The sequence below is a fragment of the Myotis nattereri genome (genome assembly GCF_964212035.1).
Source record: "Myotis nattereri genome assembly, chromosome: 13".
Lineage (NCBI taxonomy): Eukaryota > Metazoa > Chordata > Mammalia > Chiroptera > Vespertilionidae > Myotis > Myotis nattereri.
Window position 1 is genome coordinate 6670480 of NC_138088.1, and position 19759 is coordinate 6690238.

At 42.5% G+C, this 19759-nt stretch overlaps 1 protein-coding gene across 2 annotated transcripts in view; it reads left to right on the forward strand.

Annotated features, from left to right (window-relative positions):
- MARCHF8 (membrane associated ring-CH-type finger 8) overlaps nt 1-19759 on the forward strand; it is a 110186-nt gene that overhangs the window by 77037 nt on the left and 13390 nt on the right. For both annotated transcript variants that reach the window (XM_081104725.1, XM_081104724.1), the window contains exon 3: nt 5670-5720. In XM_081104725.1, coding sequence (XP_080960851.1) covers nt 5670-5720 — 51 coding nt within the window. The remainder of the gene's footprint in view (nt 1-5669; nt 5721-19759) is intronic.

Here is a 19759-nt window from a genome sequence, read left to right on the forward strand (position 1 = left end):
TAAAAAAAAAAAAAAAAAGACCGTACCCTTTTATGTAATGATGTTTACTTTGAATTTATATTAGTTCACACAAACACTCAATCCATGCTTTTGTTCCGGCCCTCCGGTCCAGTTTAAGAACCCATTGTGGCCCTCAAGTCAAAAAGTTTGCCCACCCCTGGTGTATACCATAGTTCCCCCTTATTTTTGAGGGATATGTTCCAAATCCCCCAGTGGAAGCCTGAAACTGTGGGTAGTACCAAACTCTATTCGTACTATGTTTTTCCATACATATACTTACCTATGATAAAGTCTAATTTGTAAATCAGGCACAGTAAGAGATTAACAACAATAACTAAAACTAGAACAGGTATAACAGTATACTGCAATTATAGTTATGTGAATATGGTCTCTCTCAAAATATCTGGAATTTTGCATGTAATATTTTCAAACCACAGTTGACTACAGGTAACTGAAAACACAGAGGGCAAAGCTATGAATGAATGGGGTTGGGATCTACTGTAAGGCCAAATGTTCTCCATTTGCTTCAATCAAAACATATCAGAGGAGATTGAATTCACAAGCAGATATGAGAATGTAGCTGTCTTCTATAACAAGATTTAGAAACATCTATAGATTTTTAGAAATCTGCAACAAGATTTGCAAAAATGTAAAACTATGCTACTCTGCTCATTGCAGTGTTTTGGTTTGGAAAAAATAGTTATTTTTTATTGAAATGTTATCTGTGTTAACTGAATTTGTTATTGGTAATTCTAAATAAATTAAGAGATTCATATTTTTAAAATTGTTTTTATTTCTAATGTAAATATCAGTAAATATAACCCACATAAACAATAGGTTTTGGCAGTCCCCAATTTTTTACATTGTAAGTGATTCCTGAGACCAAAAAGTTGGAGACTTCTGGTGCATACTTCTTCTGGCCTCAAGGTAACTCCTCTACCCGGGGTGACATCTGTATTCCAGGTGAACGAGGGAAGGAGGAATACTGGAGCAAGGAGCAATGGCTGTATCAGGAGAGCAAAATTCCCCCCAGAAAACCCCGAGGTTAATTGTTTTACAGAGAACCTTATGCATTTACCCTTAGCTGCAATAGTGTGAGAAAGTGAGAACTTTGAGTTGGGCCTTTGCTGCTCAGAACAAAGTTGGAGTTCTATTGTTGGGATGAATATTGGCTGTTACACATAGGGGCTTTTTGTTTGTTTGTTTTGCTTTGTTTTAATGACTGGTCCCGGTCAGAGTTTCAGGGAAATTCCTACATGAAGTTCTATTGTTTGACTCCTTTATGCAGAATCCCAGAAACTTGCTTAGACATCTCACCTCATTTTCTTCTTGTTAATTCTTGACTTCTAGTTTCCAGGACTTGTTTGTTCTCTGTGGGCTCTGTGTCTCAGCTTTGCCCCCAAAGTACATTGTATTGGAGCCACACATGGACTTGCAAAACATTGACAGGACTGGCCAGATTGTGAAATGCCCTTTATTCTTCAACAGAGCTGATTTTTATCTTTGTGATTTTGTAACTTCTTACATTAACAAAACTTTTCTCACACCCTCAGTCTTAGTATTTCCCAATCTATTTATCAGTCCGTCTTCTGATTTGTATTGACTCACTGGTGAGTTCACTATCATCTTTTACACAGAAATTTAGTTTTACAGTAGTCATGATTTATGATTTATTTTTTAAAAAATGAGTCATGATATTCACTTATACCTCAGTTTTTTAAAAATGAGTCATAGCCTTTATGCGTTATTTTGGCCCAGGATTTGGAATGAAACTTGCATGTGAAGTGTGGGCTGGGAACCAGCAGCATGGGAGTCACCTGGGAGTTCCTTAGAAATGAGCAATCTCAGTGCACCTCCGACCTACCAAGTCACAGTCTGCATTTTAGTACCTTCCCTCATTGATTCAAGTTGCAGCATTTTAGAAGCACCGGTCTAAGGGAGAAAATAAATGAGAAGAGGGCATGGAGCTGTGTTCTAAGGAACATTCATGGTCAGTGTAGAAAAAAGCCCACCAGAAAGACACGGGGATGCGAGCAAGCCAGGGAGGTGTGTGTCTCACAGCATGGGGTTCCTGGTGCTGTCTCTGAGGAAGGAGGATAACAGTTTCTGTTTCCAGAAGCGAAACAGAGGCTTTCATCTCTCCCTGAGCTACAAAAATGAGGGACCCATTAGGCAGTTACTGAACGTATTAAAGATTATCCTGTGTTATAAAAGCCTAATATGCAAATCGATGGAATGGCAGAATGACCGGTCGGTGGGGGGTGGGGCTGGTGAGTGGGCAATGCCAGGCCAGCCAAAGCGGGTGCCAGCAGGCAGAGGGCGGGGACAGTGATGGGGCGGGCAGCGGCGACCAGTGGTGGTGGAGGGACAATGCGGGGGGCAGGGCTGGCCGCTTGCTGGCCGGTGCTGTCCCCTGATCGCTCCGCTGGTCACCTCCCACAGAGGGAGGCCACCAGCAGTGGTGATGGGGGGCCGGGGCCAGCCGCTCACTGGCTGACACCATCCCCCGATCGGCCCACCTGTTGTCTCCTGCAGAGGGAGGCCAGACTGCGGGAGCGGGCCTAAGCCATCAGTCTGATATCCCCCCCGAGGGCTCCTGGACTGTGAGAGGGCGCATGCTGGGCTGAGGGACCCCCCAGAGTGCACGGGCCTCTAGTATGAAAATAATTGGCCAAGGCTTTTTATTACTTGGTTATTGAAGCTTAGTTGCAGCTTGAACTGGAAGGGAGCTCTTGTTCTCCTTTGAATGCCCAATTCCAGTTCTTGACATTGATGTTGGTAAACTTGCCTTCTCATTCAGAAACATGCCTGTGTGACCGTGGGAGAGAATGGTGTTACCCCCTCTACCCTGATATGACTCATAGATGTGCTTTTTTATGTCATTCTTCAGCTTTTCCCTAGTTGACATTCCTCATCCAAACTCTTTCGAAGTGGTCCTGTGGTAATGTCATCCTTGGAACAGGCCTAGCAGCCACATTGATTTTTGTCCATATTCTGTCACTGATGCAGCTGTTCGCACTTGGTAGTCACATAGTAAATAGGATGGGATGAATGAGTAACTGAGTTGAATGAATCCTGAGATTTTCTTGCTGAAAAATAGGTCTGTTATGGTCTTGAGCTTGTTAGATTTGTCAATAAGTCCAAACAAATGTCGCAATATTTAAGGGGGGAAAGTCTGTTGGAAATGAATTGTTAATTTCCTACCAAGCAGTGGAGAAGCAATCCTAAATGTCGATAGGCTTCAGGCTTTAAAACATCTGCATCTTTTGGGGCTAGTTATTTGTTTGATTTTACCAGTGCATTTTATTGTTCTAACAAGGGGATCAGAATAAAGGCTTACATCATTTAAATTTATGTCCCAAGTTCATAAGGCAAAGAGCAACTTTTAGCTCTCAATCTGGATTTATAATATTATCTAGCTTAACTGCTAGTCCTCTCCCCACCATAATATTCCTTCTTTATGGAATGATGAGTGTCAGAATGAATTATTGCTTTTCTTCATACCTCAGAACTTCTCTGTAGGTTTCTAACTGGTTTTAAACTATCCATTTTTTGTAATGGTGATTATAATTGGTTTTGTATACAGATAATCCAAGGTGTATATTATGAAAATTTAATAGTAAATCCCCGGTGGATGAGCTGTTAAGCCTGGATTCACAGCAGTGCCCTGTGTTTGCCTGTAACACATTCTTGACTCGGGAATAAAACTTAAATGGTTATAGATTTACCTGTTCTGTGGGCAGAGGGACTTTCCATTCCCAATGAGTGAATGTGTGAATATGATGATTCTGTCATATTCCTAATTAAGTTTTTTTTTTTTTAAACAGTCGTCAGAAACATATTGCCAACACTCTGAGTATACTTTGTAATTTTGTTCTTTTCCTTTATAATTGTCTCATTGACTAACTTAAGACCAACAAATATTCCATTGAGACTAAACACTTAATAGCATTGTCTGTATTATATTACACGTAAGAGACCTAAGCTTCGGTTTCCACTCAGGTTTATAAAGTAGAGGATATAACAAAAATATTCCAAAAATTGCACAAATGCATTGCTGTAAAGATAAAGAAGACAGCATTGGTAAAGTGAGTGAGTGCCGGCCGGCAGGCCACTTGGGAGATGCTGAAATGCCTCTTCATCAGCATGTTAGGGATAGTGAATGTTCAAAAGCCAAGTGTACCAAAGTCAAGGCAGTCTGTAATTTGTGGGTTGAGGGGGAAGGAGAAAGTTAAAACTTTTATTGATGGCTTGATCTCTTTAAGGAGAGCCATGGTGGGATGGAATCAGCTCTTCCTCAAGGACTTTTTAAATGATCTACTAGCTCCTTTGTATCTCTGACTGACTAAAGAATTTTATCTGCTAATCACATCTCAACCTTCTCTGGTCCTCCCCAGGTAATTGCATACCGTGCTACCTAAGTAGAGGATTGATGCTCTTAAGAAAACAAGAACTATCATATCTCTTCCATTTGCAATAGTCTTTTTCCCTCCTCATTTGGGTTTAGAACAAGGATAAGTGGATTCAGGAAAAGTTACTTTCTTACTTTTAAAAGTCAGATTTACACTTGGAATACTCATTTTTAAAGAAAGTTATAGTGTGGAAGATTGTCGTATTCATTTTTAGGGCTGCCATAGCCAACCAGCACAGACAGGGTGGCTTAAACAATAGGACTTTTGTCACAGTCTGCAGACTAAACGTCTGAGATCAAAGTGTCAGCAGGTTTGCCTCCTTCTGAGGCCTGTCCTTGGCTTGTACATGGCTGTCTTTTCCCTGTGTCCTCACATGGTGTTCCCTCCGTGTGTATCTGGTCCTAATTACCTCTTCTTAAAAGGACACCATTCATATTGGATCAGGGTCCACCCTAATAAGCTGACTTCATTTTAATGTAATTACTCCTTCAAAGGCCCCATTTTCAAATATAGTCACATTCTGAGCGCTGGGGGTTAGGACTTCAACATATGAATGTGGGGAGACGCAATTCCGTCCATAGCAATATGTCTTAGGAAGGTCAACTTAAAAGCAGAAAGGCCGGTTAGGAAGTTCTTCAAGAATTCCAAGTGAGAAATGAAGAGACCTAAACTAAGGCTTTGACAATGGAAATGAAGATGAGATTGAGAGGCATTGAGGAAGAAGCTGATGTAAGACTTTGTGACTGAACGTGGAGAGGGGTGAGAGGGAAGAAGCTAGCCTGACTCCGATTTCTCTAGTTCAGGAGGAGAAGCAGGCTTGGGGAATAGGTGAGCTGTGCCCTGTCCCTGTTGAATACCAGCACTTTGACAGCCAAATGCACGGTGGCATCAGCCGTCCTGCTTCCTTCCCCCCGTTATTCAGGGTCCTCAGAGAATGGACCACCCCACACACACCTGTGCATGCCATTTCTTGCCTGTGAACCTCCACTTGAATGGCTTGATCTCATTTGCTGCCCTCTTATTTTCACAGTTAATTACAAATTCCTGGTGTTGTTTTTGGTTTTTCTTAAGTTCCTTTAGGGCAGGGACTATTGTTTTACTCATCTTTGCCAAATTCCTTATAATATATTAGGTGACCTGGTACATAGTAGTTTGTGTTCAGCAAATTCTAGTTGAGGGAATGATTTGTCAATACCATTGTTGTGATCAGTTACTTGTTCTTTGCACATTTTAATCACCTGTTTGGTTTTCTTGCAGAATGAGAAGACTTTGGGACATCCCATGAGTCATTCAAGTAGCGTTTCTAAGGTAGAGTACCACTGAAATGTGTTGTTTTTATATTTTCTTAACTTGCATGTGTTTATACTCTTCTTTTAAAGACATAAACTTGCTGTCGCTGGTTTGGCTCAGTGGATATAGTGTCGGCCTGCGGACCGAAGGGTACCGGGTGCAATTCCGGTCAAGGACGCATACCTTGGTTGCAGGCTCCTCCCCAGCCCGGGCCCTGGTTGAGGCTTGTGCAGGGGGCCACCAATTGATGTGTTTCTCTCACATCGATATTTCTTTCTGTCTTTCCCTCTGTCTTCCACACACTCTAAAAATCAATGGGAAAATATCCTTGGGTGAGGAGAGGAAGGAAGGAGGGGGAGGGGGGAGGGAAGGGGGAAGGGAAGGAAAGGGGGAAGGGAAGGAGGGAGGGAGGAAAGGAAGGAATGAAAGACATAAACTTGCTGATCCAGTTCTTTCACCTGCCCTGGGACCACACAAGGAGGTGTGTGGCAGTTATGTTTTTCTAGTGAGGCAAATTCTGAGCGTGTGGTGGGGGCAGTGACTAATTGGAGAAAACCCTGTTTCTTCTAGTAGAAATTATTTACTTTCAGGTGAAAGAAATCTCAGGGAGTCACCAGAGAATCTGTCTCCTCAATTAGGAGTGCATTTGACTGATAGTCACAAAAAGCCAACTCTGGTGACTTAAATAATTATAGATTTATGTGGTTCCATGACAAGATGTCTGGGTAGATGTTGCTAACAGAGGTGCTGGGACCCAGACACTCTCTGTTCTCTCTGTGCCACCTTCCTTAGCGCATTAGCACCTCAGGCTAGGGCCTCATGGTCTCAAGTGGGAGCTGGGCCTCTAGGCACCATGGCTGTGGCCCTGGCAGGAATGCTTCATGAAAGATGGAGGGTGTAGCAGCCGAGAGTGACCCTTTTCAGGAGGAAGGCAAAGCTTTCTCAGAAGCCCCGCTCAGCTATCTGGCTGCTCACTTCTCACTGGCCAGAAGAAAAGTTTGTGAGCCACTGGCTTACAGTTTCTTAGGGACATTTTATGGGCTTGCACGGGCCTGGGGTAGAGGGATTCTGTGTTGCACTGTGAGGGCTTGGGGGTTAGATGGGCAGGGATTTACTAGCCATGAGACTTTGAGGAAGAACCCTTCTTGGAGCTTTAGTTTCCCAATGAGTAAAATTAGGGCAATAATACAACCTTCAGGGTTGCTGTGAGTCTTGGGGATAATGTTTGCAAGGAGCCATGGGGCAGCTCTCTCCCTGCAGTGAGTCAGTAAACTGACTCTTGTTAAACGTTGTTGACCCCTGGTGATCTTAGGTTGATTGAGTAAGGATAGTTGTTAATGGTAGCTATTACTTTATTACTGATGATTATTTTATCCTTCACAGTTCTGTGAAATGTGTCATTGGTATCTTGGTAGGGAGGGCTTGTGTTGAATCTACAGACTTCTTTGGGCAGTGTGGACATTTTAACGTTGGTTCTTCCCATCCATGAATACAGTCTGTGCTTCCGCTTATTGGTATCTTCTTCAATTTCTTTCTTCAGGTCTTACAGTTTTCTGAGTACAGAACTTTTACATTCTTGGTTAAATTTATTCCTATTTTTTGATGCAGTAGTAAATGGGATTGTTTTTTTAGTTTTCCTTTCTGTTTGTTCACTATTGATTTATAAACATATCTGTTTGTTGGCATTTCTAGATATTTATTTTGTACCTGCTATTTTAGTGAATTCATTTATCGGTTCTAGTATTTTTGTGCAGAACCTTTAGGGTTCTCTATATACAGTATCACGTCATCTGCAAATAATTACATTTTACTTCTTACTTTGAATTTGGATGCCTTTTCGTTCTTCTTTTCTGATTGCTGTGGCTGGGACTTCTAGTAGACTTCTGAACTGTGTTGAATAACAGTGGTGAAAGAGGGCATCTCTGTCTTGTTCCAGATCGTAAGGGAAATGCTTTTAGTTTTTGCTCATTGAATATGATGTTGCCTGTGGGTTTGCCATATCTGTGAGGTATATTCCCTCTATCCCCACTTTACTGAGAGTTTCTATTGTAAATGGGTGCTAGGTTTTATCTGATGCTTTTTCTGCCTCTATTGATATGATCATGTGATTTTTATCATTCATTTTGTTTGTGATGTATCCCATTTATTGATTTGCGGATATTGTACCAATCTTGCATCCTTGATCATGGTGTATGATCTTTTCAGTGTATTGCTGGATTCGGTTTGCTGATATTTTGTTGAGGATTTTAGCATCTGTGTTCATCAGGGATATTGGCCTCTAATGTCCTTTCTTTATAGTGTCTTTGTCTAGTTTTGGAATTAGGATGATGTTGGCCGTGTAAAATGAACTTGGGAGTCTTTCCTCTTCTTGAATTTTTTGAACTAGTTTGAGGGTGATAAATGTTAGTTCTTCTTTGAATGTTTGGTAAAATTGACTTGTAAAGCTATCCAATTGAGGACTTTTGTTTGTTGGGAGTTTTGTGATTATTACTTCAATTTCATTAGTTGTAATTGGTTTATTCAGATTGTCTGACATCAGAGAAATGTAAATTATAACTACAATAGATATCACCTTGTCAGAAAGCTGTCATCAAGAAATCAACAAACAGTGTTGGCAAAGATGTGGAGAAAAGTGAACTTTCATTCACTGATAATGGAATTGCAGATTGATGCAGCCACTGTGGGAAATCTTATGGAATTTCCTAAAATAATTAAAAATGTAACTGCCTTGCCCTGGCTGTGTAGCTCAGTGTTTGAGTGTTGACCTATGAACCAGGAGGTCATGGTTCGATTCTCTATTGGGGCACATGCCTGGGTTTTCAGCTCAATCAATGATTCTCTGTTATCATTGATGTTTCTGTCTCTCTCTCCCTTTCCCTTCTCTCTGAAATCAATAAAAATATATTTTTTAAAAATGGAACTGCCTTATGACCCAGTGATTCCACTTCTAGAAATCTATCCAAAGAGACCCAAAACACTAATTTGAAAGAATACATCCACCCCTATATTCATTGCAGCATTATTTAAAATAGCCAAGATTTGGAAGCAGCCCAAGTGTCCAACAGTAGAGGAGTGAATAAAAAAGCTGTAGTGTGTTTACACAATAGAATACTACTCAGCCATAAAAATAGGAGATCTTACCTTTTCCGACAACAAGGATTGACCTAGAAAGTATTATATTCAGTGAAATAAGCCAGTCAGAGAAAAACAAATACCATATGATTTCACTTATATATAGAATCTAATGAACAAAATAAACTAACAAACAAAATAGAAGTAGATTCATAGATACAGAGAGCAGGCTGACAGCTGAGGGGTTTGTGGGGTTGGGTGAAAAAGGTGAAGGAATTAAGCAGGAAACACACACACAACCAAACTCATAGACACTGACAATAATAGTGAGGTGATTACCAGAGGGAAAGGGGGTAGTGGGATTTAGAAGAGAGTATGGGGGAGATAAATGGTGATGGAGACTTGACTTGGAGGGGTGAACACATAATACAGTATATAGATGTATTATAGAATTTTATACTTGAAACCTATATAATTTTATTAACTAATGTCACTCTAATAAATTCATTAAAAATCCTGTATAATAAAAGGCCAGTCACCATAAGCGTAATGACCTGAATGACCAGAGACCAAAACCACCACGGCCCCTTGCCGGGCTGGCCTCGCCCCCAAGCAAGTGGTTAGGGGCTATCAGGCAGGCAGAATGGTTAGGGGTGATCAGGTAGGCAGACCAGGAGTTAGGGGTGATCAGGTAGGCAGGCGAGTGGTTAGGGGTGATCAGGTAGGCAAACAGCCCCTTGCAGGGCTGGACCCGCCCCCAAGCAAGCAGTTAGGGGTGATCAGGTAGGCAGGCAAGTGGTTAGGGGTGATCAGGTAGGCAGGAGAGTGGTTAGGGGCGATCAGGTAGGCAGGTGAGTGGTTAGGGGAGTTCAGGTAGGCAGATGGCCCCTCACAGGGCTGGCCCCACCCCCCAGCAAAGAAAGAGGGAGGCCCAGGGTCACTGGAGGCAGCGACTCTGTGGCAGGTGTGTAGCGGCCAATGGTCGCCCCGCAGAGGGAGGCCCAGCCAAGCCATTGCACCCCGCACCTGTTGCCTGTAGAGGGAGGCCACCAGTGGTGGGGGGCTGGGGTGGGGAGGGTAGCACTGCACAGATGGCAAGCAGTGGCAGTGGTGGGGGTGGGGCCAGCTGCCTGCAGCCGGGGGAAGGAAAGCCCCGATAGGCCCTGGCCTAGGGACCTTACCTGAGGGATCCCGGATTGTGAGAGGGTGCAGGCCGGGCTGAGGGCAAGAATTTTCATGCATTGGGCCTCTAGTAAATAAAAAAAATGGTATCCAGGTTGTGGTGGTCCTCTTAGAGAGTAATAAAGGAAGAATATTGGGACATTTAAGCTATTTTGATGGCAGAGTCTTCACCCAAAACAAAATCACACAGTACTTTGTTTTGTACTAATGATAATGATCTTAGTGGATATCGTGTACTGAGCCTCTGTTACAAGTGCAAGATTTCGTGAAATTTGTCACCTCTTCCTGGTTGCCCATCCTTACCACCTGAGTGGTCCCCCTCGTCAACATTTCGTATTTTTTTTTCTGTTGCGCCCCACCCCCCTCCCCCCCGCCCCCAGACATGTAAGGTCCATGTGCATGGACTTGTGTTGTTTACCCCTAAATCTTTAGAGTCAAGGAGAGAGTCTAGCCCTGGAGGTTCTCGGCACATGCTTGTTGAGTGCATGTTTGCATGGGGTTGTGGAAGGCTCTATGCCCAGCCCCTTGTTCCTCTTCATTGGCATTTTCACCTTCTGGGTCCAAGCCTCCTCAACTACTGCAGTAGCTTCCCAAGAATCTTCTACATTCTTGCCACCTCCCAAGTCGTCCACCTAGCAACCAGGTAAATAGGACTGTAATGCTTCTCTTTTTAAGCCTTCAGTGGCTTCTCATTGCATTTAGAGTGATGTGCCAAATCTAAGATGATCTGGTCCCCTAAACTTTTTTTTTAATTAAAGTTTTTATTTTGTCTATAAGAAACCCATTTTATATATTTAGGGTGTCCCAAAAAGGTGTGTATACACTTGAACAGCTGATAAATAACTTAATTTTCACTCCTTGTCAGGTTTAACTGACTTGAAATAATGGGTGAAGCCAGACTAAGCTTTGAACAAATAAAATTTATCCTAAAATGTCACTAGACATTTTTTATGAGGCTACATGAAAGATAAAGTTTACAGCACAAAACTAGCAACAGTTGATGAATTGAGGGCACACAAATACTGAACAAAATTATCCTTTATTTAAATTTTGTTTTATTGCTTAAAATATTACAAAGAGTATTACTTATGTCTCCTTTTTTTTCCCCCTTTGACCTTCCCCTGGCCTCCTCTACCCCCCAGTGTCTTGTGTCCATTGGTTATGCTTATATGCATGCATACAAGTCCTTCGGTTGATCTCTTATCTCACCCCCCCAACCCTCCCCGGCTTTCCCGCTGTAGTTTGACAGTCTGTTCGATGCTGCTCTGCCTCTGTATCTATTTTTGTTCATCAGTTTATAATGGTCTTTATTATCCATAAATGAGTGAGATCATGTGGTACTTTTCTTTAGTTGACTGGCTTATTTCACTTAGCATAATGAGAAAGAGAGACTACAAAAGCAATCCCATTTACCATCACACCAAAACTATTAAGATACCTAGGAATAAACTTAACTAAAGAGGTAAAAGACCTCTACTCAGAAAACTACAGGACGTTGAAAAAAGAGATAGAGAAAGACATAAACAGATGGAAGAACATACCATGTTCATGGATTGGTAGAATCAACATCATTAAAATGTCCATACTACCCAAAGCAATCTATAAATTCAATGCACTTCCCATTAAAATACCAAAGGCATATTTCACAGACCTAGAACGAACTCTCCAAAAATTCATCTGGAATAAAAAAAGACCCCGAGTAGCTGCAGCAATTCTGAGAAGAACAAAGTAAGTGGGATCTCAATACCAGATATCAAGCTGTATTACAAAGCCACTGTTCTCAAAACTGCCTGGTACTGGCACAAGAACAGACAGATAGATCAATGGAATAGAATAGAAACCCAGAAATCGACCTGAACCAATATGCTCAATTAATATTTGACAGAGGAGGCACGAACATACAATGGAGTCAAGACAGTCTCTTCAATAAGTGGTGTTGGGAAAATTGGACAGATACATGCAAAAAAAATGAAACAGGACCACCAACTTACACCATACACAAAACAAACTCAAAATGGATAAAGGACTTAAATGTAAGATGGGAAACCGTAAAAATACTAGAGGAATCCAAAGGCAACAAAATCTCAGACATGCCGAAGCAATTTCTTCACCGATATAGCTCCTAGGGCATTGGAAACTAAAGAGAAAATAAACAAATGGGACTACATCAAAATAAAAAGCTTCTGCACAGCAAAAGAAACCATCAACAAAACAACAAGAAAGCCCACTGCATGGGAGAACATATTTGCCAGTGTTATCACCGATAAGGGTTTAATCTCCAACATTTATAGGGAACTCATACAACTTAACAAAAGGAAGATAAACAATCCAATCAAAAAATGGGCAAAGGACCTAAATAGACACTTTTCAAAAGAGGACATTCAGAAATCCAAGAGACATATGAAAGCATGCTCAAAGTCACTAAACATCCGAGAGATGCAAATCAAAACAACAATGAGGTATCATCTCACACCTGTCAGAATGGCTATTATCAACAAATGAACAAACGAAAAGTACTGGAGAGGATGCGGAGAAAAGGGAACACTCATGCACTGCTGGTGGGAATGCAGACTGGTGCAGCCACTATGGAAGACAGTATGGAGTTTCCTCAAAAAGTTAAAAATGGAACTCCCATTTGACCCAGTGATCCCACTTCTAGGAATATATCCCAAGAAACCAGAAACACCAATCAGAAAGGATATATGCACCCATATATTCATAGGAGCACAATTCACCATAGCTAAGATCTGGAAACAGCCTAAGTGCCCATCAGCAGATGAATGGATTAGAAAACTGCAGTACATCTACACAATGGAATACTATGCTGCTGTAAAAAAGAAGGAATTCTTACCATTTGCAACAGCAAGAACAAAATGATTCTTGATGTTTGTGACTCCATTGCTTTGTGTTATCAGCAGTGCCTAGACCAGAACGGTCATCAGTTTGAAAACAGTCATTGACAAAAAAATTACTCATTTCTGTAGATTCTTTTAAATTTTGAAAATGAACAGAATGTTAATAAACACTGATTTTATAATCATTCAAAATGTGGATACATTTTGGGGGACACTATTTTTTTCATTTAAGTATATTGAGTATACATTCTAATCGTAGTTTCAGTTGTACAATATATACAGATGTAAGAGCAGAACTGCACTCAGCTGCATTCTGCACTCTCCCTATTGGGGATCAAGCCTGCAACCTGGGCATATGCCCTGACCGGGAATCAGGAGGATGCTCAATCAACTAAGCCACACCTGCCAGGGCTCTGCCATGTTTTGATTGGATGGTTTTTGTTTGTTTTGTGTGTTTTTGTAATTGAATTCTATGAGTTTTGTGTTTTTTTAAAATTTATTTTATTGATTTTTCAGAGAGAGGAAGGGAGAGGGACAGAGAGTTAGAAACATCGATGAGAGAGGAACATCCTTCAGCTGCCTCCTGCAAACCCCCCACTGGGGATGTGCCCGCAACCAAGGTACATGCCCTTGACCAGAATTGAACCTGGGGCCCTTCAGTCCACAGGCCAACACTCTATCCACTGAGCCAAACCGGTCAGGCCTCTATGAGTTTTTTATGTATTTTGGATATCAACCCCTTACCTGACATATTATTTGCAAACATATTCTCCCATTCAGTAGTCGTCTTTCCATTTTGTTTATGGCTTCTTCTGTTGATGGCTTCCTCTTTTGTGCAGAACATTTTTTCTTTTTCTAGTTCTTGTATGTGTAAATTTAGATTGTTTAATTGGAATTTTTCCTACTTCTTGAAGTAGGCCTGCAGAGGTATGAACTTCCTTCTTAAAAATGGCTTTGCTGCATCCCATAAATTTTACAAAGTAGTTTATTTTTATTTGTCTCAAGGTAGTTTTGATTTCCTCTTTGATCCATTGGTTATTTAGTAGCATATTGTTTAGTCTCCATATATTTGTGTTTTTCTAAATTTCTTCCCATAGTTGATTTCTAGTTTCATACCATTGTGATCAGAAAATATGCTTGATATAATTTTAATCTTCTTGGTTTATTGAGGCTTGTTTTGTGGCCTAATATGTGGTCTGTCCTGAAAATGTTTCATAGGCATGCACTTGAAGAATGTATAATCTGCAGTTTGGAGATGAAATGTTCTAAAAATGTCTATTAAGTCCATATGGAATAATGTGGCATTTAAGGCCATTATTTCCATATTAATTAATTATCTGTCTGAATGATCTAGTCATTGAGGTAAATGGAGTATTCAAGTCCCCAACTATTTTTATGTTATTGTTCATTTCTGCTGTTGACATAAGAAACATCCAAACCTGTAATAATTTTCATGGATTTATTTGAGCCTCTGATAGTTCTCAGCAACCGTGTGCTTGCTTCTGTCTCTTTTCTCTTTCTAAATTTCATATCAGTTTTCTGTAACCCTTCCTAAGGTGACCTGGCTTTCTACAATAAAAACAGATCCTCAATAGGTATTTTCCAGGAACCATATTTAGTAATTCTGTTGCTTTTTGTTCCCAGAAACCAGTAGGTATCTTAACTGGAATAGGTCAGAATAGCCAAGATCACATGTACTAACAGTTAAATTAGAATTTGTATACATATATGCATAACCCATGGACAGAGGGTGGCGAAGACCTGGGGTGGGGGCAGGCTGGAGGGGGTCAATGTGGGGGAAGAGGGTACATATGCGATACTTTCCACACACACAAAAAAAGGTTTCCATTTTGGCCATCTTAAGTTAATAGCATTTCTAGTTAAATCTTCCCATTTCTGTAAGTACTCGCAAGTAAAGGCTTCCTATTTATTGTATATGTGCAGGAGTATTATTGGGGGCTGGAACTCTTCCAGTCTTGGAGGCACAATGTCCCATATTAATTTTAATTTTATTTTGGCATCTGCAGAGTCTGAACAGCATTTCCAGAGATACTGTGTATGGGGTTGAAGTGCTGCTTATGAGTTGAGCTCTAAGGGGCTGTACCTCCCGAGTTGCCTCAGCCTTGTTACGTGTCTTGGTTTCTCTGCCTGGCTGTCTGATACAGCCATGAGGACTGGGAGCTCTGGGTAACCATAACCAACCTTTATGTGCTCATCCCTGAATGAGTCAATCATTTAATTACAGTTGAGTTCGAATTCCCAGTATGGCTTCCCTATGTTGTGAGGGACACCCTCTGCAAAGATTCTTAGTCATCTAAAAATCCCAGATTCGAGCTGGAGGAGGAAGTGACCCTTATCTTTAGAGTCGACAGAGTTCAGGTTCTCACTTATCTAGCAAAAGGTTTTGTTCAGACTCTCAGAAGGCAAGTCCGATTGAAATGCAAAAGTTAAAAACCAGCCACCCATTTTTTTCTCCTGTCCTGAGTTCCCAACTCTTATCTTTGGCCTGGATTCTCTCAACCGTTAACATTTAGCCCCACCTTGAGGATTTTTCCAAAACAGCTCAAATAAAGGCAGGGCCTCTTACCTTAAAATAGGAGGTCCAGAATTCCAAGAAAAACTCACCCAAGTCCACCTGATACAGAGCAAGGAGCTGGGGTGGGGGTGGGGGGACACAGTGGGCCCTGCTGGTACCGGGCACAGGTCCGGGGCTGCAGGTGGTCCTGTTAGGCTTCTTCAGCCAAACTGACAACAATTGCTGGGAAGCAAAAGCTCAATGGATTGAGTACATGTGCCCAAAAAAGGAGGTATTTTATACCTCCAGATTCAAAAGAGAAGACATAAGGGGTTACATGAAATTCATTGGTGATAGACTAGGAGGCGGGAGAAAGTAAAGTGGGAAATCTCTGGGATTGGATTAAAAAAACAGACATATACGTCTTTTACATTGGTGGGTACAGGCTCCTTAACAGTTCATATTTATAGCACAGAGGGATGGTGTGCAGGAGGACAAGGGAGCAATGAGGGGCTGGGGTCTCATGCTCTGATGGGGGGTTGTGCCCTGAGGAGTCGGGAAAAGGGGGTTACTATGACATTCCAAAGGTCTGTTATCAGTAGATGCAAAAGACAGTAGACAGGCTCGGTTGAGGTAAAGGTTGACCTTTGTCTGGGAAGAGACTGGCCTGGGACGTGGCTCCCCTCCATGACTTGATTTTAGTCGGAAGTTTCAGTATCAGACCATCCTGCGTAGTTACTTTGGCTCCGAGGTTGCAGGCCTCCCCTGAGCCGGTCAGGTTTAGCATGCGGCCCCCTTTCTGTCCACACTGTCTTTCTGCCCATTCCTGTTTGCTTTATATACTTGGGTTTCTCTATGTTGGGTCCATAGATATTTACAATTGTTATATATATGCTTTGTTGCTTAACACTGTTATTCTTACACCATGTCCTTCTTTGTCTCTCTTTACATTCTTTGTTTTAATTCTTTGTTTCACATTGTCTGATAGGAGTATTGCTACCCCAGCTTTCCTTTCGTGTCTGCTTGCATGGGGTAGCTTCTTCTACCCTTCACTTTCAGTCTATGTGTATCTTTCCGTCTGAGGGGAGTCTCTTGTAGGCAGCATATAGAAGGCCGTTTTCTTCATCCATTCTGCCTTTTGATTGGAACATTTAGCCCGTTTACATTTCAAGTTATTATTGATAGGTATGCACTTATTAACCTTTTGTTAACTGTTTTTGTTGTTCTCTGCCTGTCTCCTCTTGATATCTTACTTTCTTTTGGATTTGTTGGTTTTCTGTAGTGTTTGGTTGGGTTCCTTTCTCTTTACACAATATTTTGTGTATTTTTGTAGGTGTTTGGTTTGTGGGTACAATGATATATCCATCTCTATCTATCACAGTCTTTTTTAAACTGGTAGGCATGTAAGTTCAAGTGCATTTTAAAAGCACTACATTTTTACTACCCCCTCCATCCTTTATGTGTTTGGGATCATTTTAATATATTTTTTGTTTTGTGTGTCTCCTGACTATTTATTGTAGTTATAGTTAATTTTGCTAGTTTTGTCTCTGAAATTCCTATTAGCCTTTTTTAAAAATTTCATTCTCATCTGAGGACATATGCCCTCCTCCAGCTGTGGCCTTGCCTGGGGAGTGCTGTGATATATACATGCCCTCCTCCAGCTGCGGCCTTGCGTCAGCAGTGCTGTGTTATATGTATATGTCCTACTATTCTAACTCTAAAGGCCACCAAAGAAAAGATTTCAATGTTAGTGCCACTTGCTAGGCAAAGCTGAGGTCACGTACAGTGGGAATTCACTAGTTTTCATTGCACTCCCCCAGGAATCCTAGTTGCTTATGCTCTGTATTTACCTTGTAAGTGGCTACTTCTAATTAGCTGCCATTGTGAAAGCTCGTTCTTGGCACAGCCGTTCATTAGAGCAGCCACAGAACTGGCCTCTCCTCCTTTAATTGTAGCTCATTTGAAGTTGAATACGATTGGGTGTTTATTTATAGAAATCAGAGTCTCTCATGACAGAGCGGCTCTGTGCTAAACAGAAAGTTTCCCGAAAGGCAGCCTCAGTCCATACCTTGCAGCGTCCAACCACCAAGTGAGACTATTGTATGAAGCCAGGCCGCTGAGCGGCAGCGAGGGCAGGGCATTACCTCTCGGTTTGGGAGTGGGAGGGCAGTGGCAGTTAGCAGCCTCCTGAGTGGGAAGGAAGGTGAGGTGGTCTGATAAACAAAACTTCTAAAACGGTCCCCAGAGGCGTCCTGCCCTCGGCCCAGCACCTGCCCCGTGCGGAGGTGGCACTCCATGACCACCTTCTGTTGATTGAATGGAATCCCGTGAGCTCCGTCAGAGATTGCAGGCAGGAGTGGGCTTGAAGATGGCGAGGGGTTGACTGACGGGGAATGAGGGCGGCCGGCTGACAGCCCCAAGGAGACTGGTCCTCAGCTGTAAAGCGGCAAGGAGTTGCATTCTGCCAACCCCCTGCATGAATGTGGAGCTGTATCCTTCCCCACAGCTTCAGAGGGGGAGGCCCGAGCAGCGGACCCATCCCACGCACAGACGTACATCTGTGTCGTTTTGCTCCTCTGAGTCTGTGGTACTTGGTTCCACAGCAATAGGAAGCTGACCCGGGCAGACGCTCTCCGCAGAGGGGGGCCTGTCCTGGCAGTCCTCGGGCCCTCGCCTCTGACCTCCGACCTCCATCCTCCATGCTGACGGTGGGAGGCTCTCTTCATTCAGCCACATTCCTTTGCTTATTTTGATATGTTGCATTTTCTTTGTAGAAATACAGACTTTCCAATTATTTTGACCATGACCTTTCATAAGAAAAGTAGCTTTTACATTGAAACCCGGTTCACTCACACATAGAGCTGAAAGAAATATTCCCTCCAAAGACTTAATTCTTATGATGTCAGATGTACTCTGGCATTTTCTATTTTATTTTGTGTTTTTTAAATGTAGATCATGACCTGCTTAATTTCTTTACCAGTTTTCCAGAGTTGGAAAATCATTACAGTTGGTTGTGCTTTTCAGTTTTATTTTACTTCATAAACTTTCAAATGCATGTTATTTTAAAAAGGAGTTTGTGCTGAAACCGGTTTGGCTTGGTGGATAGAGCGTCGGCCTGCGGACTGAAAGGTCCCGGGTTCGATTCCGGTCAAGGGCATGTACCTGGGTTGCGGGCACATCCCCAGTAGGGGATGTGCAGGAGGCAGCTAATCGATGTTTCTCTCTCATCGATATTTCTAACTATCTCTCTCCCTTCCTCTCTGTAAAACAATAAAATATATTTTAAAAAAATAAATAAATAAAAAGGAGTTTGTGTTGAGGCAATACCTGTGCGTGGTTCATGTGTAATGGTGGAAAGGGGGCCTGCTCCCTCCATGTTTCAGTGGGACCGCCGTCGGGCCTTGATTGACATGCCCAGGCCAGTGGTCACGGTGGCCCTCCCCCTGCCAGTCCCTCCCTCACGGCACTGGGCCCCAGGACGCGCCCCTCTCCTCATGACTGCCTGGCATTCCTCTCCATCAACGCACCTGTATTAACTCAGTCTGTCCCCAAGCGCCTGGCCAGTGAGGCAATGCCAGCCCTTTGCTGCCATGTGCATAAGGACAAAATCCTAAAAGAAGAATTGCTCTAAGTGTGTGCTCTTTGGTAATTCTGAGAGAAGTTGCCATTTTATGGTGACTCACCAGTTTGGTTCCCACCAGCAGTGTGTAGGCATGCCTGCTTTCCCACACTTTGGCAACACAGGTATTATTTGATTTTTAAAACACCTTTTTTGTTGATGATGATGTATATTGTTGTAGTTTTATTTATTTTTTTTAAAAAATATATTTTATTGATTTTTTTACAGAGAAGAAGGGAGAGGGATAGAGAGCTAGAAACATCGATGAGAGAGAAACATCGATTCAGCTGCTTCCTGCACGCCCCCCACTAGGGACATGCCCGCAACCAAGGTACATGCCCCTGACCGGAATCGAACCTGGGACCCCCCAGTCTGCAGGCCGACGCTCCATCCACTGAGCCAAACCGGTTAGGGCTGTTGTTGTAGTTTTAATTTGCATTTCTCGTCATGAGACAGGTTAAGCATCTTTTCGTGTTGCCCTGTACTTCCCATTTTCCTATTAAGTCGTTGAGCTGATAGACTGTAATTTGAGACCAGTTGTGAACAGAAGTCCTGTTGCCTCTTACCCTCCTTATCCAGTCCCTCTCCAAATTCTCGTGGCTTCAGAGCAAACAGATCAGCCCGACCGTATCTGTGGCCCTGCCCCTGTTGGGGTCAGCTTTTGTTAAGGGCCTGGGACTTCAAATGCTTGCAGCAGCTTTGCTGGCGAAGAAAAGGGCCGGTGGTGGTGTGAGGAGAGGGAGGAGGTGGTGGGGAGGGAGGTTGGGAAGGAACTCGGTGGAGGAACGCGGGAAGGGAGCTGGAGCTGAATGCA